Below are 25,818 nucleotides of genomic sequence, written 5' to 3'. Positions count from 1 at the left end.
AACTACTGCGACAAAGCACTGAATACTGAAAAGCACCATACAAGTATTTGAAGTACTGCCAGCAGTCCTTCTCTCTATGGCAGCGAGTGCCATTGTTTATGAAGATGAACAACATCACAAATTGACAAGACATCACTGGGCTTGGGGGATTCCTGAAGCTGGAAGATCATAATTAAAACATAGACAAAGATATATAAATACACAACATTAAGTGGGAAAGGCCACCATCAACAATCTATGTTTGTGGAAGCTAGTTGACTGAGTTGTTGGGGAAGGAAAAAGGTGGTGTATCAGAGTTGGGGTAGTGAACATTTGGCACTAAAGGCTTTTGGACTACAATGCCCAGAACTCCCAGCATGTACGGCCAGTGATAAAGGACTGTGGCAGTTGTTGTCCAAAACATCTGGAGTACTAAGGCTTTGCCACCCTTGTACTAGAGTGTCTAGAAGAGTGGTTCCCAACTTCGGGGCCCCAGATTCTCAGAAGCCTTCAGCACTAGCTGTGCTGGCCAGGATTTCTGACAGTTATAATCCAAGAATATTTGGGGACACAAGGTTGGGACCCCTGGTCTAGAATGTTGAATAAAAGCACTGCACATTGATTCAACATTGTTATAAATTTCTACTGCATTAATTAGCAATCAATATTTTGCATGAACTAATTATTCCCAGTTTACAACAATCCCGTAAAACACATGAATGAGTCCTTTGGTCTGCTAGGCTTTCAGATGGTGACTTCCCAACACCCACAACATTATATCCAGTATTAAGGGGCTATATAACACTTACAGTGCAAAATTTCTAGAAGGTCAAATATTTCCCATCTCTGCAATCCTTTCAGTATGACTAAAAGATGAAGGTGCAGATAAGGTGGTGCTATAAACAAGCACCTACTCCTATGTCCATCCAGCAAAGATGTGTCACATGCAGAATGCCCTGATTCACAGTTAACTTTCTTACCCTATAATCATCTACATATCACCCTAGAATTTCTACTGAATTCAACAGGATGCTCACCCAATGCATGCACAAGTGCACCCTTAGCAACCATACTACAACTCCTTGCTCTACTACATGTTCTTTCCTCAAAATAGAACACAGAGGAAGTATAAAATGCATTAAAATAACCATGGTGGAACATCGCTATGGAGGAACATCGCTGAACGGTGAGTTTGGGGCCCACTGGAACGCATTAAACAAAGTTTAATGCGTTCCAATGGGTTTTTCTATTCCGTTTAGCAATGTTTCTGAATAGTGATGGTTAATCCGGAACGGATTAACCTCGCTATGCGGAGCATCACTGTACACCATTGTTTGCTATCAATACCCTTCTACCAGTTAAGCTAATGGGAGTTGATGAGCTTAGTAATCTTTCCAAGATACAGTAACTTTTTTTGTAATGACACTTTTCTGAAAACAAAGAACACTCTGAAAGTTACTGTTCCAAACTGTACATCATTGTTCTCCAATATAAAAACTTCAAAGAAATACTGGAACTAGAGCTAGAACTTGCCAGGAAATTTTTATTCTAACTATTTAGTTCTCAGCTGAGACCATGGACTCCTTTCCTATTGCAGATATTTAAAAATTGCTTAGTAAAGGGAGATTGTGTTATCACCAGCAATACCTACAGTGTCACATTGCACCAGTGTCATAGTCCTTATAATTCTCCTATATTTCAAATCCTGTTTATCTTTTCCCCTATCTTATCTTTTTATCCTGTTGCCTTAAGCCTATGTGCCTTCAAGTTGCATCCAACTTCTGGTGACCCCAATAGGGCATTCAAGGTATGCTAGATATTTAACAGGTGGTTTTACCAGTCCTCACACCACCCAGTGAGCTCTCATGCCCAAGCAGGGATCTGAACCCAGACAGAATCTGTCACTCTATCCACTACACCACACTGGCTCTCCAAATACATCTTTGAAATACAGATAGTACTTTGTGCACGAGACAAAATTGGGCTGCATCCTGCCCACGAAATTTTGCATTGCAATAAGCCTACTAGCCTTTCCAGTTCAACAATTCTGTGACCTCAATGAGCTCTGATTTGGTAGCACTGAACTCAAAACTTAAGAAGCAGAACATGCTCAATCTGAATCAGAGAAGCAGAACATTCATAGTCTAAATCAAACAGAGTCTACCTCAAAACAAAACAAATCTGCTCTTGAAAAGGACACGAGAACTAATCATACAAGCCCTTGTAGTTAAATGATCAGTGGAGCATATGCTCATCTCAGCAGCATTAAAACTAACCAACCAACAACATTTTTGTAATATTAGGACTGCAAAGAATTATTTAAATATCAAGGAAGAAATAAATAATCTAAGACAAAGGCATATACTCTGTGTGTGTGTGTGTGTGTGTGTGTGCGTATATATATATATATATATATGTCCCTATATTGTTGTAATAAGCACCAATAAATAAACTTTACTCTTACTTAAGATATACAGTATAACAGCCCATGAAAATGATGCAGCTTGCAAAATGTTCAGTACAGTGGTGCCCCGCTTAACGATTACCCTGCTCCACGACGCATCCGCTTCATGATGATGTTTTTGCGATCGCTTTTGCGATCGCAAAACGATGTCTAAATAGGAAAAAACCACTTGATGATGATTGATTCCCTGCTTCGGGAACCAATTTTTTGCTTTACGACGATCTAAAAACAGCTTATCATCGGGTTTCAAAATGGCCACCTGCTGTGCAAAATGGCTCCCTGCTGTTTTCAGGACTGATTTTTCGCTTAACAGGCACCAGAAAATGGCTGCCCTATGGAGGATCTTTGCTGGACGATGAGGTATTTTGCCCATTGGAACGCATTAACTGGTTTTTAATGTGTTTCAATGTTTTTTTTCTCCCCGCTTGATGACGATTTTGTTGTACAGCGATTTTGCTGGAACGGATTATCATTGTCAAGCAGGGCACAACTGTACTTCCAGCCAAACATCTGGGGACTTAATTAAATGTTAAATCCATGCATGTGTAGGTGAAAGACAAGAACTTTTTAAAAATAATCAGGACAGAACAATTTAAAGCTCTCTCTCTCTCTCTCTCTCTCTCTCTCTCTCTTTGTGTGTGTGTGTCTCTCTCTCTCTCTGTGTATGTCTATCTCTTTTGTTTAAATTGCCTTTTCCTTGAAATCTGCAAACATGTGTTTACAACTGCAGACATTGTTATGCTTTATGTTGTAAGCCGCCTAGAGTGGTCGAAATGACTAGATAGGCGGGTTATAAATACAATAAATAAATAAATAAAAATTGTTTGATAAAACTGGAATGAGAGATTTAGAGAAGGGAAAGAGGGAAACTCATTAACATTAAAAGGGGGGCACAAACCAGATCAGCCAAGAGATGCAAGATCTGTATGTAATAATTGTCCCAAGATGACAATTTGGAGGAAAATGTTTCTGGAGGGACTGCCCTACTTCCATGAGGTATGTATATGGACAGAGCCCCATGATTCCCTAACTTCTGCCAACCATGAAGTGCTGAGACACAAAGCATCTGTATTTTTATTTCCCACACTAGATCTTGGGGGAAAAATATCTCATGAGTGTACAGTGGCAGTGTTTGTGGCAGTAAGAATGACAAAAATGTCTCATGCCACTACAAAGGTTCACCAATTTTTTTTCTGGCATGCAGAAATACCAACTTGAGCAAGACGTAATAAGGGTAAACAAAGCTTGGTAGAAACCCATTTTATTGCACATGAATAGGGACTTCAGTGGTGAGAACCAAATCAGAATTGAGTCAAAACAATGTGTCACATTAAAATGAATTGGAGGAGGCATGAAAATACAGTACAGAGATTCAGACCTGGGCTTCTTCACTGAAAGTTTTCACAACTCAAGAAAAAACACATGTGACCAAATAGCGATAGCTGCTTTTGGAAATGTAAGAACCAGAAGACGCCAACCTAGACCAAATTTCTTTCACATCAGGATAATAGTTCATATCAAACAACTGAACATACTGTAGTTACTTTTACACATAACAAAGGCAAATGATAAGGGCAGCCTTACTGGTCATGGACTTGTTGGAAAAAGAGAAAAATACAACACGTTGCAAGTTGTGAAAACAGATTGCAGCTGAATTACTGATAGCTGACATGATCAGTCAAAATTTCAGGAACATATAAAATGAAGATGGCAGTAAGATATAAAATATAACTGGAAATAAACCACAGAAATGAGCAAGCATTTTCAAGCATTCAATGACTTCATTTTTTTTCTCATTTCTTGCTAGTTGTTTGGCCCCAATGGTTCATCTGGAACTGGTCAAGACTTTAAGGCAAGTTTAATTTTTTCAAGACCAGGATTTTTCTTTCTTTCTTTTCTGGAGCATCATAAATCTCACCTGCATCTCAAGCCCAAAGCTGTTTGAGACAGTAGTATTTCAAGAAAAGGGTGGATGAAAAAGAGCCAGTTGTGAGGAAGACAGAATTCCTTCACACTTTTCAAAAGATTTAATTGGGGGGGGGGGAGGAAAAGCAAGCTATTGCATTACAATATGGGCATCAAAAGAAAACATTAACCTAACAATTTGTCCTATTACAGACAACATTAGCCCCTCAAACTGCTAATCCACTTTCTCAAAGGCTATATTCAAGGGTGCTTGATGGTAAAAGTGGCCAAGATGTACAATCCTGTTCCATTTCAACAGAATCAAACAGGCTAAGAGAAGCTAGGATACAGTAAAGAATAGCATTTCCCTCAGCAAGAAGGTTTCTTTATCTGTAAACCCCCTTTAAAAAGGCAAGTTCAATATTTCCCCTTGCAGTCATAATTCCGTTTTTCTTCCCTACACACTTTCATAGCAGTAACTTGCTTGGTCTGAAAATCAGTACAGGGCAAGCATCCCAATCCTGGAAACATTTTCCCCAGTTTCTCCTTCAGCTGGGGATTTCCACTCTTACACAGGTTGCTGCCATTTAAAGCCATCTGCTTTGCTGCAGGCCATTCTGCTTTTGCAATGTACTCTTGAGCCCTTCATGTTGAGTTCCAATTAAAATAAAAAGAAAGTCATGAAGTTGCTCCTGTAGTGATCTTCCTTTTGCACATAAAGAGTAATCAAAGGGAAGTGTTATAATTTCAGTATCTGCAGCCAAAAACTCTGCTGACTGTACATAAGAAAGAACAGATTGAAATTTCTTGTTCCTGCTATGTGCCATACAGAAGAACTCAAGCCAACAAGGAAACTGAGAAGAATAGGACCAACTCCATTAAGTGCTCAACAAAGCAAGACACACCCACAAATGCAAGCAGTAGGTTAATTCAGTAGTCTAACCTACACCAATGGGGTTCGCTAAGAATACACCTCCGTTGTATGGGAATTAGCAACAAAACATCCACCAACCCACATGTACCTTCCAAAAATACTGAGAACTGCTGGTAAGCAAAAACAGTATATTTTATTTTATTTTATTTATTTGATTTATATCCTGCCCATCTGGTCTATACGCCCACTCTAGGCGGCTACCACTCTAGGCGGCTAGTATAGTTAGTGTGTTACCATTCTGATTTTTGCCTACCCACAGTCTTCTATCAGTGCCTATGGTTGTTTTATGGATAAAAAAAATTAAAATCCAAATAATTCCATTTGAAAAAACTGCTGTGTCCAAGGGCTAGGATTACTACAGAGACTTAAAACTAAAACTATAGTTTTGGAGGAGGTAGCCATGTTAGTCTGTACAAGCGTATCAGGATCAGCGTGTCTTTGGATTTTGCCTTAAAAATAAAGGTTCAACTTCCACATAAATTGTTCATTCCCCTTCCTAGAGCAGCATAATAAATATTCATCTCTTATCTTATTCCGCATTTATATACAGCTTAGTTCTAAAAGTCTACTGAATAGTCCAGGACTTCATAACTCAGTAAAAGGTCTCCTTCTCATTTGTAGGTATGTGCATACATACACTTCATCCAATGATCAAATTACAACCACCAGGTTTTCCTTCCTTGCCAAAGTTGAGGGACAAAAGCCTTCAGAAGTTTGGATCTAGCATTTAAATCAATTACACAGACATATACACAAGCAATCTTGTCTTCTACTGCTGTGGGTTATAACCACTTTACAGTCCCAGTTTTATAACCATGCAATTGCTCTTATTAACTCATTTTTCACTAAGATCTGTAAAGAGTTCCGATTACGCAGACTAGAAAGCAAGGAAAGAAGAGGAGAATACTACGTAGTTCTTTTTTACTCTCCTATTCCAATACTACGGTTTTCTAGGGACAGTTTCCCTGCACAATCTGTAATTCTCATAAATTGAAACACTATTCAACGCAGTAACCTCAATAGGGGAAAAGGAGATACTGGAAAAACAAGGTTTTGCTAAAGTCAGCCACAGAGATTCCCAGCACATGCACGGAACAGTATCATTTTACAGACTGCAATAGAATCTTCATACCATTAAGCTTTCAGAATGCTTCAAATAAGCAGCCATTTAAACTGCAGCTTCTAATGCAATATCTAAATTGCTTTCTCCCCAAGTTATAAGCATATATGTACTAATTCAGGTGGAATAAGGAAAAATTAATGAGAAACAATAGCTAGTCATTAAACATTAAATGGAATCTTACCTGGATCCAAAATTCAGGTACAAAAAACTTTGGCCATACTTCATAATGCAAGGAACTCACAGTCATCTTACTCAGAATGTTTATCCTCTTAGTTTTAATAACTGAGCATCCAAAAATACAGACTCTGAGAATTCAGATAAGTATTTCTTAAGAGTAAATACACTATCATTATTCAACAAAACTTTCAGTTGTACTTGTTAAGGGAAAAAAAGCAGTTCAAACCAACCACTTAAAATGCCCTAAAAGTTTATATCCAAAGATGCTTTTGCAAGCAATTTTCTGAAAGCAGATTCTGTCACAAAGCCTCTGAGTTACACATAAGAACGGCTTTTGTATTGTGTCAGGTACTTTCTGGCTTCTTGTAGAGAGCTATACTAGCCTGCATATACACCAAAATGGCAACCTCATCTCTCTCGTTGCTATGGACACGCCATACGTCAGACCTGCACTTTTTTCCCTCAGACCTGTTTGTTTATGACAGGTCTAGGTGCTTCCTATTATGGTGCCTGCATCAGCACAGCATGCTATTTGCCAGTAATGAGAGCCCGCAGCAGCCACTGAGGTGATCAGCATGCAGCACAGGACAGAGATGCTGAGGAATTTGAGCAGGCTCTCTGCAACTCTGCATGGAATGGCAAATTCAGGAATGATTAAGCAGCATACAAATCACACAGCAGCCCTGGTTTTGCCAGGCACAGTCTGTTATGACTGCTGGGATGGAGAGAGGTGAGCATGAATGCAGACAAATTAGTGAACATAAAAATCCTGGCACAGGTCAGCTTTAAGCAGCAAACCAAATTGGCCGGTCTGTTTTGCTTCTCCTGTGGGCTTAATGGGAGACTGCCCTCAGAATGAAGGAGGAGATACAACCCAGAAGGAAGACATGACAAGTCTCAAGAGTTCCTGTCCACCAACACTGCCAATTCAACCGGCACAACATCCACTTAGTCACCTTTGCCAAATGATCTCACTAGCTCAGAAAAGACAAGGCTTAGCTCATGCTGATCTATCCCAGCCCATTCACTATAAATTTAAAGATAACACAAATAATGGCCTTTCCAGTCTCCAGCAGCTCCAGCCATGCAAATTTTTAGCAGGAGCAGGGGCTATTACATCACCTACCATGTTGACATCCATGAGAATGGAGCCAATACTTGCAATGATTAAGCAATCACACAAACAGCAGACTGTCTACACATCTGTCAGCACCCTGATAAAGGGATTATTTAGAAAAGCACAGTGAAAAATATAAACATTCTTCTTCTTCCATGATGATTTTTAAAATTCATTTATTAGGGAACATAGAAAACTTTGATCCATACAATCTGATCCGCTGACAAATTACAGCAAGTTTCTGAAGATATTTTTGCAATCACTCTGCATTAGTTTGGAGGTTGGCACATAGGACACTTTCTGAAATTCACAAAGTTAATCTTTTGGCAGGCAAAATGAAGTAAAATAAAAGAAAAAGAACATAAAGAACTATTTACTTCCTGGTTTTCAGAGAAGCAGAACAATATCTTGTGCACTTAACATTGCAAACCTATATCCTAAGTTCCACTGAATCCAATCCTAAGTCCCAGTGAACCCAGTGGGGTTTAACTCTGTATAAATACATACAGGATTTATGTACTGAGCCCTTTGTGTCTCATTCCAATTAAAATAAAAAGATAGTCAAGGCATGACATTGCTCCTTTGGGATAAAAATCAGTGGGCTCAAGAGGGCTTAGTTCTGTTTCATATTGGATCCTAAATGGACTGCATAATTAATATGGAACTATGTGTTACAAATACCAGATGCATCTCCTAACTCTGAGCAATGCTTTAACTAGCTAGATGAAGCTAAGTGACCAAGTGGCACTAATACCCACATGCAGAGCCACTCCAAAGGGAGACTCTTGCTTTTTTTCTCCTGGAATACAGTCAACCCTCGACTTACAAATGGCTCGAGTTACAAACATTTCGACTTACAAACCACTCTGATAGAAAAATATTGACTCGACTTGCACACTTAGATTTGAGTTACAAACAAAAAAAAATGTGTTTGAGGTGGGGAAAGCATGAAATTTGAACTTTCAGTTAACCGTTGGCCAGTGAAGAGGGTGCTTATCTGCTTCCTCGCTCTTCCCAGCGTTTTGAGAGTGGATTTGGAGACAGTCTTCAGACTGCCTGGTACTGCCTGGTATTGCTGGTGTTGCCTGGTACAGTGCGGTACAGACTGTATTTTTATTTTTTGGCACTTTTTTAATTTTTGATTTTTGAATTTTTAAAAGGTGTTCCCTCCCTCCTTTGCTGCCCCCCTTTTCCCCAAAAGGTGCTTGTATTGGCTTTTCTTGATTGAAAAGGTGCTTTTCAAGGTGATCTGTTCTCTGAAAGGTGCTTGGTTTTTCCCAGAAGGTGCTTGTCTTGGCTGAAAATGTGCTTTTCAGGATGTTCTGTTGAAAAGGTGTCTGTTCCCTCCTTCTCTCCCTCTTTTCTTTCCTTTTTTAAAAACCTAAGTCATTTAGGTTAAAAGGAAAAAAAGAAAGAAATTCTGCCCCTAGTGGTAGGAACGGATTAACCGGCTTTGCATTAGTTCCTATGGGAAATGCCCCTCAACCTAAGAACCAAAAACAGCCGGAACAGATTAAATGGTTTTCAGTGCATTCCTATGGGAAATGCTGATTCGACTTACAAACTTTTCGACTTACAAACTTCCTTCCAATACGGATTAAGTTTGTAAGTCGAGACCCCACTGTACCTATTCCAGATAATGTTAAAACCTGTTTTCATTCTCTACATCTATGACAGAGATATGCACTATAGTAAGAGTTTTTAAATGTCTCTGAGGATGTCCAGCACTTTTGACATTCACAAGCAATAAATGAACTGACCATCTTACTTATTATGTATTATTTTTACTTAAGCCTTAAAACCCACCCCAATAGGTGAGAGATGCTCCTGTTGAGAAACTGACAAACTTTTCACTCCAGCAGGGACTGGACATCAATACAGCTACTGCAATGGACTGTGGAAGCTTCAAATAGGAATACTGTGTTCCTTCCAAACAAGTCTCCAATGTTTTTCAGGCAAGACTTTCTTCCACGTGCACATCTCGTCACTGATTTAACCTTGAATCATCAGCACTACTAATCAATACATTTTTGTTTCTTATTATACCTCCAAACGATTACAGCTTTCTTCATATTTTTTGCAGTTATTTCAGGATTTCTTGGTCCATATTTATTCACCCTAGTACTTCTTCACTGGTCACCCTCTTGATCAAAGAAATTCTTAGCATCTTTTCGCTTTTTTTACAGTAGCCTATGGTAAAGTCTAATATTCTATGCTACGTGCCAGAACCACAAAAAATAAAATAAACCAAACACACACATTAGCACCATACACACTCACACACAATTGACCATTGAAGATTTTCCTCTTCTGATCACAGACTATATGTAACATATATGTCTTCCCTCAGTTGCAGAAAATGTTACAGGGAAAGAACTGAAGGCAACAAGAGTCCAAAAAAGAAAAGCCTCACCAGACCAGGGACATGCTTAAGACTGAAGGAGATAAAAAACAATTGGATCCCATCTCGGATGTTGGTTGCAAGAAGTTAACTATAGACTATCTTCCTCTGACTAATTCACACATTACATGAGGAAAATACATTTTCCCAACACATGTTCACTCCTCAAAGAGTTATGACCTACAGCTAATACAGTATATATTTACAGTATTTTACATATGTCTGATGAAATATTTGAGGACAGTGAACATTATGGGTTGCAAGTGAAACAAAGCCTAAATCCAGCTGGCAGTACCAAGCAGCAAATACCCAGAATCGTATTGCTCTCCATGACGGTGTGAGGGCTACTGCAGAAGGCAAGACACCTGTCTTCCAGCTGTCTGTCACATACCCAATCTTCCCTAGATTAGGCAATCAATCACTCGCTGTTTGCAACACAAGGCACACTGGAAACCCAGGAAACAAGAATTTTGCTTGAGCAACTGCCCTGTGCATGCAGTTTCTTCTTCAACTAGATTTTGGCCACTGAATTGCAGAAAGATATGTCAATGATTATGTAATTGGCTCAATGGGTCACTTTATTTGGGATTATCAAATGCATTCAAACTAAATTATTCAGCTTGGTTTCACAGAAATCAATGTGACTGAAATGAGTTATGACAAACGAGTCCATTGATTTCAACTGGATTAAAGAGAAACATGCAGTGTAAGCTTAATTAAGTATGCTTACCCTCAAGCAAGCCCCACTGTGCTCAGTGTTGGTTACTATGTCAGGATGGCAGCCACAGTCTAGATCACTGGTTCCCAAATTTTGGACTAAAAACTTCCAGAAGCCTTCACCACTAGCTGTGTTGGTCAGGGTATTTGGGAGTTGTAGCCCAAGAACATTTGAGGGCCCAAGGCTAGGAAGTATTGGTCAAGATACAATCTTATGTTTGTTTGTTTTTTTTGAGGGGTTGCATGTTTCTTTGCACACGAAGGCTAAAAATGTAACATATGAAAGGGTCTGAAACAGAGATTGGACTATTTCCAGCCATTTAAAAAAATGAGAAAGCTGGGAATGTTGAGGAGGAACATTAAGAAGTCTGTCTTAAATGAAAAAGATATATTTATTAACTCCTCCCTCTGCTTTCTTTGTATATTTCAAAATCTCAGTGCAATCTAATTAAGAGTCTGCTCCAACTTGGTTACCCCATCTTCCAAAAACTTCCCAAAACCAGACAAATTTACTGGCTTGGGTGACAGCAAGAATCTCAGATCTGTACCTTGAACTCCATGTCTAAAAACCGTACAGAAGTGAGAATTTCACCAGCTTAACTTTTCGCACTACACCATTACAATGTTCTGAGAAAGTAGCCACGTGATTTCACAATTAGGGGTTGAATAATTTCAATGCTGTTTCACTAAGAAGTTTTAAACAAGACACTTTGAGTTCTCCAGAACTCTTCACCAGATATGGATATGTGGAATAGACCAAGTGTCTGAAAACCTGGCCAGACACAGTTATACCTACTCTTTTTAGACTACTAAGTAATGTTTCCTTGCATTCAACTCTTTCAAAACAACAGGATCTGGACCTAGAAGTCTTACGCTGCAGCAGTCCCCTGCCAGTTTTTTCTCAAAAACTCTACTTTAACAAAAATCAAAGTCTGCAATTGTAATAAACACAACCACCACCATCATCATATGTCCTCAAGCTGATTCTGTCTTACGACACCCTTTCCAGTATTTGCTAGGTATACAATACTCAGAAGTGGTTTAACACTCTCTTCTTCTGGTGGCACTAATAAACAAAAAATATCTTGTCTGGAATAAGTCCCAAGGAATCAAACTGAAACTGCTCAAGATTACCATTGTTGTGCCTTTGGGTGGCTCTCAATGTTCCCTCTAACGTTCAGCCTTGCTTGTGTGTGAGACTCCACACACACACCCCCAAGTGGCTGGAAATACTCTCTGTGAGGTGCGCATAGGAAGAGGAACACTGCACGGAGGGCATCCAAGTCGTGAGCATTTGTGCAGCCACGTACCTTAGAGGGAACCTTGGTGGCTCCTATAAATTAAAAAGGAGCCAGGTGGAAAGCCTGCACAAGAAGATTGTCCTATGACTTGCATTTGTCTTATGACTTGGATTTAATTTTTATGCGTGCAAACAGCCTTCCTGGCTAGAAATACAGTATTGTCTTCCTGAATCAACAGACAGAAGTCTGTACTTTCCCCTTCCCTCTAATTTTGTTGAACCCACACCTTTATTCTAAGGTTTATTTACCATGAAGTTATTAAATCAACTCAAATATTGTAATTAAAAAACCAAAACTCCAGACATAAGCTATGGTTTGGGCCACAAAGACTACACTGTATTTCTACCTCAGGATAAAAGAGCTTTTACGTTCACATAATTAGTACCTGTTAAACAACATTTAAAAAGTTAGATGTTGCGTAATATTTTATGTTGTAAAATACTTCATTCAACCTCATTAACATAGTTGAAACATGGATTTTTTTTCTTAAAATTCCAGTATTATCCCAGTTAACTCCAGAAGGGTAGCTAGGCTAGCTGACTCCAGACAACCCAAAGATTATTTTAATGTTGAAATACCAAAGGGAAAAAACAACAACAGTGTATCCCTAGGCATGCTTACTCAGAATTAAGCACCACTGCATTCAGTGGAGCTTACTCTTCAGTAAGTGTGTTTGAGATTTTCAGCCTTATTATGGCATAGCATTTCAGAGGTTAGAAACTGCTTTGTCCCACGCATGTCAACTTGTTAGTTAATTGTGGAAGAAACAGGTCAGAAAAAGAAATGCTTTCATTTCAGGAGTTCAGTCACCAGTTCAAGATTTATGCAAAAGTAATTTTTTGCAGAACAAAATTATGAAGATGCAAATGAGTACAGTATTTGCCACAGTGACAGTTCTGTGGCTGAAAAACTTCCACATACAACTTTTCAGCTCAGGGTGTAGAGTGAGAACACAAATGGGATAAGAGACACAATGAACTCAAAGCAAATTCAAAGCACAGGCACAAAGTGTCACTTGCCATCATGAAGAAGGAGAAAGCTCCCACTTGCGTATTCCACATCGAAGACTGGGACAAGCAGAAGGTAGATTAGAATCTACTGGTAATTTGTTGGTGACTTTTAATAGGCCACCAACAATTTAAAAATCCTAATGGTTTATAATGAGGAAAAAGTTTACACCATTTTCTACTTTTAAATTAGACCAAAATTAAGACAATGATAATGGTTCGATATGGCAAAAGAAGGCTTTTGTGTGGGGTTCCCTTCTGGTACTAAAAACAAACTGTGATCTAAGCATGTGCTCAGAGGTTCCCCTTGTTCCACTTATCTGAATCCACCACCCTGAACCTTGGATTCAGTTGGTGGACCTCAGAATTTTTGTGGATTTCTTGGTATACCCTGACCTACAGAACTTCCCACAGTTACCTAATGACACTTCTCCAACATTTGGAGACTGAAAGGAAGTACCAAATTATTAGCTCGTGTGACAACAGCGGGTAAAAAATAGAGAGCAAAATGCAGAATGAGACAGAATTACAGATATGAGGGAGAGGGCCTCTATTCAGATAGTTTCTGGTTGGCTTCCAAAGGTAGTGGTGACAGATTACAATAACCAGTGTTTTGCCTTACAGCATGGCAAAGATTTCCATTTACTGTACTTGGATCAAGACAGAGTCCTTGATGCAGGTAATATCAAGACCTGCCGTGGGTAGGATCTATGTTGAACTTTTGCCAGCAGTAAGCCACTTGCAAACCAATCTCTTTTCTCAGAAATCATAGTTTTGCTTTAGCTTGCCAGCCTTCTGTTTTGCAAGTTTTTCTGAAGTACGAGCAACTTCCCTTTGCGCATCTTTCCTTCTGCTAAAGTTATGTGGAAGAAGAACTTTAAAAGCAAAGAAGATTTTTGCATGCAAAAAGAAAATCCTCCATGGCAGCTTCTGTTCTGCACCCTACCCATGTATCCACAAGTCCCTTCAAGAGGGAAAAATGATGTCTACCCATCCCACCCACACACATCTCCATGGTTACTCCATGGAAGGCTGTTGTGTGCTCCAGCACGACCTAAAGCAAATATGGTTAAACACGAGACACTCCTTCTTCTCCACTACAGAACAAAGACTCAAGATGCTTGTATCTCATGCCAGCAGCACCAAAAAAAAGAAAGTGGCGTATAGGTGGAGAAAATTATTCCTTAATTAATATGTTAAATATAAAGCTGTGTGCACACATGAAGAAATACTGAACTATGTTTCTTTGTTTCATTCCTTCCTGCAAGCCATGGATATTTTATTGCTCTAAAAGCAATTGGTCCCTCTCATGACAGCATGGAGCAAGCAAGATGAAGCTTCAATCACAGCCACCAAAATAATTCTGTAAGATGGTGTAGAAAAACATCTGGATAACTGAAGTGAATGAGCCAAGTCAACAAACCGCAGAAGGGGGCAGAAGGTACTATAGGCCCCCAATCCAATTTCACCACTTTCTTGAACCAATTCTTAAAACAGCTTAAAGCCAGATTACTAAGAATTTCTCATAACATTGCTGTCCCTGAGCCTTCTTGATGAAAAAAAGTCAGAACTAATTTTTAGGATGCACAAGGGAGGGAAGCTAAAAGTAGGTCAATGGCAGATCTTCTGTGACCTGCTTCCCCAAATGAGAGCATCATACGGGTTCCTCAGCACAACACTTCTCTCAAACCAATGTCCAATTACTTTGGTAATCCAATATTTCAAGGAAAGTGGAGGAATGGACTTCTAAGATATTAGAAAGGGAAAGAAATCTTCCTAGGTGTTCCAGAGGAACAAGATTAAGCCAGCAAAGAGACACTTAAAATTTGACTGCATCTTATTTCAAAAATAATTATAACCTTCTTTTTACTTTCCAAGTGTGGTGGCATTTTTCAAAGAAAAAACCACCACATTTGGAAGTAAAAGGAAGATGTTAGCCTATGCAAACATATCAAACAAAATACTGTAAAACAGTTTCACACAATGTTTTTGCTTTGATTTGTTGATGTTTGTCTAATAGTCAAATAACATGTATCTCTTAGATAAAAACTATGGATTCTGTATTAACAAACAGTTGCAGAAATATAATTCATAACACAGAATCACCATATCAAAGAATAATTGCAGAGCATATTCTATGGCCAAATTTTTGTTGCTTAGCATAGTAAATTGCACTACAGCATGAACACTGCCTCGTGGTGCAGCGGTTAAACTGCTGTACTGCAGCCAAAATTGTGCTCACGACTTGGGGTTCAATCCCAGGCTGCCAGCTCAAGGTTGACTCAGCCTTCTATCCTTCAGTAGTCAGTCACTAAAATGAGGGGGGGGGGATATGTAGCCTGCATAATTAACTTGTAAACCACCCAGAGAGTGCTTTAACAACTAAAGGGCAGCATGCTTTGCCTTTAGTGAGACAATTCCTCTGTAAATTCCACTGATTTAAATGACCTACTCTAACTGCAATTTACTATGTAAGTCACAGCTAGAGTAAGCCCATTTGAAACAATGGAACTTATTTATTTGTTTTTTTTAATTTTATTTAACTTATATGCCACCCACCAAAGGTCTCTGGAGGAGCTGACTCACTAAATTCCCATTGATTCAGTGGGCCTAATTTTGTGCAATTTACTATGCTAAGCAACAGAATTTTGGTTTATGAGTGATAGAGATCCTAGGTTTCATTTTCAAAGGGATCAGGGAGCAGAAGATGGGAATGAACCTGACAGTCATCACCCAGACGGAACTGACCAAAAAAAAATGAACTGGATAGACCAATGCTCTGCTGCAATATAACACAGCTTATGTTTTCAACTATATTTTAAATTGGCAACTGTATCAAAAAGCAAATCTCCATTACATATTTTTTCTCCCTATAAAGACCAAGAAACACTAAATTCCAACTCAACTAGGAAAGCAAGGGTCGTGTCACTGCCAGAGATTATATAAGAAAACTGTCATATAATGAGTTGCAGATGTCATGGGACCTATAAGGATCTCTATGATCTCAAAATGGTCAGGAGAACATCTGACTGCTTTGCAGCTGGGCTGGCATTGATCAGACCAGTTCATTCTTTCTTCATGAATGTGTTGTTATGCAGTCCTTGGAAAAACAAGAGATTGCCTGCTCTAGGAATCCTTTTAAATTGGATGCAACCACATTCTTCCCCAATTGGAAATAGATCACTCTGGCATAACTTTAATAAATATATATGTTGAAGCTTCTGCATGGCTGCTGCTACGATCAAGTGGCCAATCTTTCTTGAATGGATGCTCCTAGCAACCTCAAGGGATAAGATAAACTCTTCTTTTGAGGAAGCTACTCACAATGCCATTTTTAAAGAAGAACTGACCACTTAACATTTGTGGAGCTACAGCATAAGCAAGTACTACTGTATTTAAAAGAGCATGTTCTCTATCCCTATCACTTTCTTCCCCCACCATCATTCACTCAGACCCTTTGTGTCTGTACTATAAACATACTTGGACAATGGAGGCTGGTGACTATGCCTTATTTCACACTTACATCTGTAGTTTCCACCAAACCTCCCAATATGGATGTGACACGGCAAGGAAACAATCCTAGCCTCTTGGGCAGGTAGGATGTGCACGCATGTGCACACGTGCGTGTGTAAGGGCTCCTGATCCTTTCTGATCCGACCTGAGATTGCTCCAGGAAGAAGATTTAGACAGACACAAAAGAAACTCACGTTGTAGGTAGCAGTGCAACAACCAGGCCTACAGCCTGAATACTTTCCTCAGCATGTGTGCACACATGTGCAGGAAGCACACATTTTGTATGCTTCCCCTTTGGTGGCTATGACGTGTGTTTAGTCCTTTACCTTTGTTTTTCTCTCGGAAGAGCTACCAAGATGCAGAAAGCCATGACTAAATCCTTCTTAGAGAAACAAAACCTTATGAAATGGATCCTAATTCTTGCCTTGGTTCCACCTGTGATTGAAGCTGACAGCCAAGGACAGCGAAGGAGGCATGTCTTTTATCTTCTGTTGTTCAAGACGTCACACTCCACTGTCCATATCAATACACAATGTGTTTCTCAGGTCCAGCATCTTGTCCTGTGTCTCCCTGTACCATTATTGGCATGCACAGTTCTGGTCCTGACGCACAGAGGCATGCACTTTCTATGGTTACAATACTGCTAAATTACTGCACAAAGATCTTATTGCAGCCTCACAGTGGTCTAGGAAAGGGTGCATATGATTATTAGTACTTCACAAGTAACCATAGTCAGGACCATTACAACCCGAAATATCAAAGTAAATAAATATGCTCTATCAGACTGTACGCTTTATGGAATAAAATTTGTTTTTGGAAAATATGTCTATGAAAATACTAATTTGCAAGAGATGCTCTTTCACTGTTTATTTATTCAAAGAGACATGAGATGCTTGCCTTCCACTTTGCATTCAGTTAAAAATATTATGTATTAGGAAAACTGCTGTTGCTCATATATATTAAGCATGCCAAGGTAGTAATTCCTAAAGCTAGAAATTCTAAAAGAACATTATTCCAAGAGACAGCAAATGTTCTATATTTCCTCTTCTCAGTAGTAAACACTATGTCTTCTTTGCCAATGCACTTCTCTGAACTTAACTATACTACACTAAAATCAATATATAACAATTAACATAACATGTGTTGCACAGACTGGAGGAAATATATGATACACATGTATGCTCCTCACATACTACATAAGCGTTATTGGTTTCTTCTGGACATCTCCTTGGATTCTCAAATCTCATCCTTTGCAATCACGTAAAAACTGGAGGCTTCCCTCTCTCCCAATATATTTTTATGCTGCTGCTATGAAATAATTAGGCAGGTGGGACAGCAACTGTCATGCATCCTTTTCTCTCCTTTAATTCTGAGACCTTCACAGGTGATTTGAAAAGTTGGAAACAAACAAGAAATAAACTTTATAAATGGGCTTCTTTAGGTAATTGCTGTCCTCTGCTTTGCACAAGCTGTTTTGCTTCCATCTTCTGCAGCCATTGCCATCACATTTTCACTCAATCTTTACCTATGAGCTGCAAATCAATATGCTGCACCGAAGCATATTCATGGGCAGAGATAAGGCTAAACTCCTTATGAACATATCTAACTACTCAAATGCAATATTACAAGACAGGTCAAAAGCACCCATGTAATTTCTGTATGCTTGAAGTGACTATATCTAATTTATGCACACACCCGTCTGGCCAATGAACTAAGATACATACTATGAATAAATCCTGAACAGAACTGTCTCCTATGAATATATAACACCTTCTTATCTTAATCAGTCGGCACCTTCATCCACTACAGACTCTATGCAAGAACAGCTTGTGCCAACACTCTTTCCCAAAAGAAGAAGGAAAAAATATTCAAGGGGATTTTTTTTTCTCTCCTATGCAGAGTTGTAAAAATCCTGAATTTCCAGAAGTCAGATTTATGCAGAGCCACCATCCCAAAAATGTATTGCCTGTACTCAGCGATGCTAATCTGCAGAATGCAAATATAATGGAGTCCTGTAAAAATGATTCCTGGGAATACAGACTTCTGTAATTAATATGGCTAGGTTACAATCTTAACATGTTTCTGAAAGAGTATCCCCCAACACAGAGAGACATATTTCAAAGTGAACATGAATACATTTCATTAGAAGCAAAGACATTAAGATATTCACATCCCTATTTCATGGAGAGATAAAAAATAGAAACAATCATTGTGTGCCTGCAGTGCACATTTTCAGTGCTGATGTAAGGGATGGCATCATTCACACTGACCTTCAGAGTGGCTATGGCAACTCAGCTCATCATATTGGATATCTTATATGGAAAACCTAGGCTGCTTGATCCTATTTCTGAAGCAATGAGAAGATCAGATCCCTCAAGAAAGAGTTTCTCCCTTAGCCTCAATCACTAGAGATATTTCTGTTACTGAACACATCCAAAACACAAGACACCTTGCAAATGTTTTTGAGAATAAAGATCATAACAAATTACTTGAAGGGAAAGAAAACATGGCTGATTGATGTTTTCCAAGGAAATGAAGTGTTAAAATAGTCAATATATGCTTTCTGATTAACAAATACAGTACTGTACTAGGAAAGTATCTTATCAAGAACCACAATGTTACAATCATAAAAAGATACTGCGTCTATTACAATTGCTGAATTGAGCTAATTACATCTATAAGGTACTTAACCTGAATATGAAAAATTGCCATGTTCTGATACAGGAGGTGCAACAGGGACAGAGATAATCAGAAAACTGTAACAACTGACAAGTGTCAACAGTAATTATTTTGCTTTCACATGTTTAAGTTGTTTTGTCTATATTTTAGATGTTCTCCTGAAAGCCTAAGGTGGTGAATGCAACAGTTACCTAATTGCAAAACATGTGTGTTGAACAGAAATATTCATTCTACATCTGTGTTATAGCACTCCCTTGTATACTCTGTGTTGAATTTGAATTTGTTATTGCTCAATGTGCCAATCTTTCCTTTGTGCATACCTAGCATGTGTCTACAATGCAAGATCCAAGAAAGTTCAGGGCCTTCATTGATTCTGATTTGCCAAAACAAATAAACTAACTAAACAAAAAAAACACCTATGGGTTCACTGTCATTAACAGGGGAACAAGTGGGATGTGGCTGTGGTCAAAGAAAGAAACCACACACACAACTAGGAAACTAACAAAGAGTAACTATATTAACAGATTAAACACACTATTAACATCACCGTACAGCCATCTTCACCACATAACCATTCTCAAAGTACTGGAAAGCAAGGGGAAGAAAACACGATTTAACTCTGTGTCTTCAATATCTTGATTCCTCTGTTATTAACTGCCCTGAACTCTTGTGAGAAAGGGTGGAATAATGAAAATAAATAAATTATTATTATTCCCAAAGGGCTTGCAATAACTGCTTTTTGGTCTTGTTTTTCCCACAGATAAGGTTTCATCCAGAGATGACAGATCAGGAAACCTGGCAAATAGAGAACTAACTAAAATGAATCTAGAAGAACAAATCATCACGAAACAGCAAAAACATTGCTCCACTATTAAAATACAGCTGCACTTTCTCCAGTAATCTACAAAGAGGTGGGTGTGCCAGGAAGGATCTTTTCTTCTATTGTAGATTTAGTGTGGGTCACCTGTTGATGTGATTTTAGAAATACAATGAAAGCGTAGATAAGCTTCTCAAACCTAAATTTGTTAACTCAGAAATGCCAAAGAAATAAATGGGATATATTTTCATGTGCTCTGCTCTATCCCTGTAGGGGCGAAGACTAGCCTTTCTTTCTTTCTTTCTTTCTTTCTCTCCTTTTTTGTATATGCAAGCACTTGTACATGAGATATACACTAACGGCTTTCCAGCTTGTATGCGGCCTTTCTCGCTTCTCTCTGTTCCTTGGCTTTAACATCAGGTCATAAGGACAGCTCCTACAGCCTTTGGCAAATGGCCATTCACAAAGAAACCCGCAAGTACTTTGTGGTATACAAGTATTTCACACATACACTATCCCTCCTCATTCTGTTTTTAAGATGGCAGCACTTTGACTAATGTGTACTCAAGACTTTAAATGGCATATGCAGCCTTGGACCCTAAGCCATGCTAAGGTAAGCTTTGAACCTCCATCAGACAAAATGTACTTGCTGATCTCAAATATTTGAAGTATTTTCCAAATTCCCCTCTCCCATTCATCCACAGGAACAGTGGGACCTTAAAACCTGTTGAGAGATCACGGCAAATTTTTGCAATTCTGTGCAAACACAGGCAGAAAGGAATGAATGCAGCTTTCAGCCCTATCTTATGCATCTTTTATTGTGAAGCAGCTCCCACGACAGAATTTGAGGACAGAAACTCCCTGCCTAACAGTCCTGAAGAATTCTTCATTGAGACCTGAGGCACCCAAATTAGATACACCACCCGAGTGCATGCACATTTTACATCCTCCCGGACAAACTGAAAGCTTCCCCCAAAGCAAAGGGGTGCAGGTCTCCTTCGGAGTCACCTGACTAACCCACAGCCCAAGCTCGTCTTTTATGGAACATGGGCTGTGGAGTAGCCAGTTCTTCGTGGGGAAGACTGCACCGGGCAGAGGAGCGTATAGAGAAGAGGCACATGGGGAAGGGGGTCCTACCTTGTTCGAGGCCATTTCGCTGACGGAGTGCCTGGTCTGCAAGGTTTCCAGCTGGTCCAAGCACCAGTCCAGTTCCTCCAGGGTCTCGCTGGCCAGTTTTTGGTAGGCCTCCTCTGCGAAGAGATAGGGAAAGGAGTGCTCAGTTCGCAAGCGTTTCACGGGGCTAACAGCAAGCTCGAGCGGGTCCATCCTGCCGTACCCAGCCATGGGGGGAAGCCCAGTGCCCACACATGAGTGCTGCTCCTTCATATTGTTAAGCCCCGGCAACGGAGAAGAAAGGTGGGCTTGGGTCTCCGGCGGGCTCCAGCCTTTTCCTACGAAGTTCAGGCAAAGTCACTTTTTCCTCCACCCCAGGCGGGCGGGCAAGGGAACTCTCGGCGCGGCTTCTGGGGCGAGAGTCGACCGACCAGCCGGCCAGGGGGCCCTCTCGGCGGGCGAGCGCGGTCTCAGCTCTTCGAGCGCATGGGGGGCGGGCAGGTGGGCCAGCAGCCGCGCGCGTCTCCCCGACCGACTGGGGCCGCTTCTCTCTGGCAAGCGAGAGACTTTGGGCAACACGCGCAGCCAGGCGCTTTCCTTCCTTCCCACAGGCGAGCAGCGGCGGCGGCGGCGGCAACTCCTCCTCCTCCTCCTCCCCCCTCCCCCTCGGAGACAGCTCCAAGACCCAATGAATCAGAGCGGCGGCGGAGGCGGCGGTGGCTGTTGCTGCCGGGGTGTGTGTGTGTGAGGCCACCACGCTTCCTGTTTGCTCAACTTCTCCTCTCTGCGCCGCGGGAGGAGCGCAGCTGAAAAACCCGGCTCGGGGGCAGCGCGGAGGGAAACCCGGCTGCTCCCGGAGCCCTCCCGCTTTCCCTGCCGGTTCCTCTGAGGGCGTCTAAGACCTCCAAAAAAAAAAAAAAAAGCCTCCACAGGACGCCCCCCCTTGCTTTCCCCCTTCACTCTCCTTCCTAGTCTCCAGGTTTTTCCCGGGGAGCCTGGAAAGCACGGCAGCGCTCCTGCCTTTGTACAGCCGGCGCCGCCAGAGGGTTTTGTTTTGCTTTGAAAAACAGCGGGGAGAGTTGTGTGTTTGCGTCTGAGGGTGGAGGAAAGCGGGGTTATGGTGCGCGGAGGGGGGGGGGGAAGAGGGAGAGAAAGAGAAAACTCGGCACGGAGCCGACCCTTTGCTCGGCCGCGCCTTCCTCCCCCCCCCCCCCCCGCCCTTGAGGGGTTGGCGGGACGGGAGGAAAGGAGGCGACGGCGGCGGCGGCAGCTTTGGTCGGCTCTGCTCAAGCACACATGAAACGGCACGCGGCTCCCGGAACCCCCGTTGCGGTCACCGGCGCGGGAAACGGGGCGAGGGCCGGTGACGTGGCCAAGAAATCCCCTTCTCCGCCTCTCTTCTCCACCCGCCCCAGCTACCGTCCCGGCTTGAGACAGTGAGCGCCTTATATAAAAGCACGCAGGCGGTCACCCAGGCCGGCGTGACGACTCCTGCTGCTCTCCCCGGCCTGGAGGAGCGGGAGAGACAAACAAGATTACGGCCTCCTCCTAACCGTCGGAGGCCTTGGGATTTAAGGGCTTGGTGCGAAGCTGTCCCCGGCTGCCCTCAAGATGGTCAGGGCAGGGTGGCTGAACGCGAGTCTGTTGGGCCCTGGAGTCACTAGAGAGCTGCGCCTGTAGAAACGCGGGATTTAACGGCCCTAGAAGGCAGGCCCCATCCCCTGACATCAGGGATGGATGGTGAACGTGTGGTTGGACTCCAGTTAGCATCAGCCTCGGTCAACCCGACTGGATGGGAGTCGAATTCCAACATGTAGAGGGCCACTGCTCCCCCCCCCCGCCCCGACTCAAATGGCAACGTGTATTATTTTCCCAACTTCAAAATGTGATAAAAGTAGCCCATGCTATATTTAGAAACCCTACCATTCTCTCTTGTCGAGGAGGGCTAGACCAAAGTCCTGCCATTATGACACAGTGCTGCTATGGGCAAAATGACCATGTGGCTGGTGTTCTGTTAAGAGGCCCTGGTGAAGCCTTTGAATGACCAGCTCACAGCAGACAAATGGAGCAGCCTGGAGGAAAAGAACCATTTATACTATGGGGTAAGCTGCAGTTGTGAAAATGCCAGTCCTCACCCTGCCGTCTTTGGAGAACCAGGAATGTCTATCCACCTGACATTTCCTACAGTCTCTAACGGTCTCTTGTGTTGTGGGCATCTGCAGCAGTTGCCAGAAGTTTTGTCCAGCACAGAGCAGGAAGCATGTGTTACCAGTCCACTGGGGCTGGAAACAGAACTGGGTTAACCTGCTGTTTTCCGTGGATCCCATGGTCATATGTACAGTATTGCAACTGAGGCAGTGACAAAACTACCATAGGTGAAAAAAAAAATAGAGATCACCAAAAGGAGTATAAAAATATGATGGGCAGAATGATGAAGAAATATTTTTTCTGGGATACATTGATAGAAAAAATATATATACTTTTCTGGGATGCATTTCATTTCACTGGTACTAGCTATATGCCACTGCTGCTCTTCAAACATTTTTAACCAAATCGTCCCTGTGTTTTATCATTTTTAGAGAACACCAGACTAGAGGAGGCTGGCCTATGGAAACACGCATCCAGCATATGCCCAAGAGTCTTGAACTGGCTTCTGCCTCTAGGTTTCAAAGTCCAGGGGTTAAGAGATATAATTGCTTAACTGCTAGGGAACCTCTGTGCTATGTGGCCTTGCAATTAAATAAAAGAAAGATGAACATATAAATTGAAATCTACAAATATTTTGATTGGTCCCACACTAGGTTCCTTCTATTTGCTTGCTGTGTCTCTTGTTCTCCCTCTTACTCATAACTATTAATCAGAAGTGATGGATTGGAAGTGCAAATGCTCATAATGATGATCTCCATAGCAAAGGCTGGAAACAATGGGAGCAGTGAGGGGGGAGGAAGAATAACTATTCAGGCTGGATGTCATCTAGGAAAAAAAGTAACATTTCTTACCTCCCCCCCCCCCACGCACACACCAATAGCCAGCCCCACAGCAAGGAGAATCCAAAAATATAGGGAACTAGATCAGATTTCATATCATATACAGTATGTTATAGCATTTTTTTCTATTTTCACTCGAAGTAGGACTTTTGTAAAGCTAACATCTCTTGACTGTCCATTCAAGCTATAACTACTCTCAAACATTTTGCATTACAGCAAGAGATTGGTTGCAACAACATATAGTTCCTGTGTTTAGTCGTTTAGTCGTGTCCGACTCTTCGTGACCCCATGGACCAGAGCACGCCAGGCCCTCCTGTCTTCTACTGCCTCCCGGAGTTGTGTCAGGTTCATGTTGGTTGCTTCGCAGACACTGTCCAGCCATCTCATCCTCGGTCGTCCCCTTCTCCTCTTGCCATCACACTTTCCCAACATCAGGGTCTTTTCCAGGGAGTCTTTTCTTCTCATTAGATGGCCAAAGTACTGGAGCCTCAGCTTCAGGATCTGTCCTTCCAGTGAGCACTCAGGGTTGATTTCCTTTAGAACTGATAGGTTTGTTCTCCTTGCAGTCCAGGGGATTCTCAAGAGCCTCCTCCAGCACCACAATTCAAAGGCATCAATTCTTCGGCGGTCTGCTTTCTTTATGGTCCAGCTCTCACTTCCATACATCACGACAGGAAAAACCATAGCTTTGACTATTCGGACTTTTGTTGGCAAGGTGATGTCTCTGCTTTTCAAGATGCTGTCCAGATTTGTCATCGCTTTCCTCCCAAGAAGAAGGCGCCTTTTAATTTCAGGGCTGCTGTCTCCATCTGCAGTGATCATGGAGCCCAGGAAGATAAAATTTGACACTGCCTCCATATCTTCCCCTTCTATTTCCCAGGAGGTGATGGGACCAGTGGCCATGATCTTAGTTTTTTTGATGTTGAGTTTCAGACCGTTTTTTGCACTCTCCTCTTTCACTCTCATTACAAGGTTCTTTAATTCCTCCTCACTTTCTGCCATCAGAGTGGTATCATCTGCATATCGGAGGTTGTTGATATTTCTTCCGGCAATCTTAATTCCGGCTTGGGTTTCTTCCAGTCCAGCCTTCCGCATGATGTATTCTGCATATAAGTTAAATAAGCTGGGGGACAATATACAGCCTTGCCGTACTCCTTTCCCAATTTTGAACCACTCAGTTGTTCCATGACCAGTTCTAACTGTTGCTTCCTGTCCCACATATAGGTTTCTCAGGAGACAGATAAGGTGGTCAGGCACTCCCATTTCTTTAAGAACTTGCCATAGTTTGCTGTGGTCCACACAGTCAAAGGCTTTCGCATAGTCAATGAAGCAGAAGTAGATATTTTTCTGGAACTCTCTGGCTTTCTCCATAATCCAGCGCAAGTTAGCAATTTGGTCTCGAGTTCCTCTGCCTCTTCGGAATCCAGCTTGTACTTCTGGGAGTTCTCGGTCCACATACTGCTGAAGCCTACCTTGTAGGATTTTGAGCATAACCTTGCTAGCGTGCGAAATGAGTGCAATTGTACGGTAGTTGGAGCATTCTTTGGCACTGCCTTTCTTTGGGATTGGGATGTAGACTGATCT

The 25,818-nt window shown here is 41.4% G+C and overlaps 1 protein-coding gene across 8 annotated transcripts in view; it reads right to left on the bottom strand.

Annotated features, from left to right (window-relative positions):
* The window catches only part of PDE4D (phosphodiesterase 4D), an 811,089-nt gene that overhangs the window by 40,935 nt on the left and 744,336 nt on the right, over positions 1-25,818 (bottom strand). For 6 of the 8 annotated variants that reach the window (XM_072992727.2, XM_072992725.2, XM_072992726.2 and 3 more), the window contains one exon: positions 21,272-21,384. In XM_072992727.2, coding sequence (XP_072848828.1) covers positions 21,272-21,384 — 113 coding nt within the window. Of the gene's footprint in view, positions 1-6,586; positions 21,252-21,271; positions 21,385-21,470; positions 21,618-25,818 lie in introns of those variants that run through there. The other 2 variants (XM_020811105.3, XM_072992732.2) reach the window with 2 other exon arrangements.

Source organism: Pogona vitticeps, chromosome 2 (assembly GCF_051106095.1).
Source record: "Pogona vitticeps strain Pit_001003342236 chromosome 2, PviZW2.1, whole genome shotgun sequence".
In the NCBI taxonomy this organism is placed as follows: domain Eukaryota; kingdom Metazoa; phylum Chordata; class Lepidosauria; order Squamata; family Agamidae; genus Pogona; species Pogona vitticeps.
Note: the sequence above shows the minus strand (reverse complement) of the source record. Positions and strands in the feature narration are given on the sequence as shown.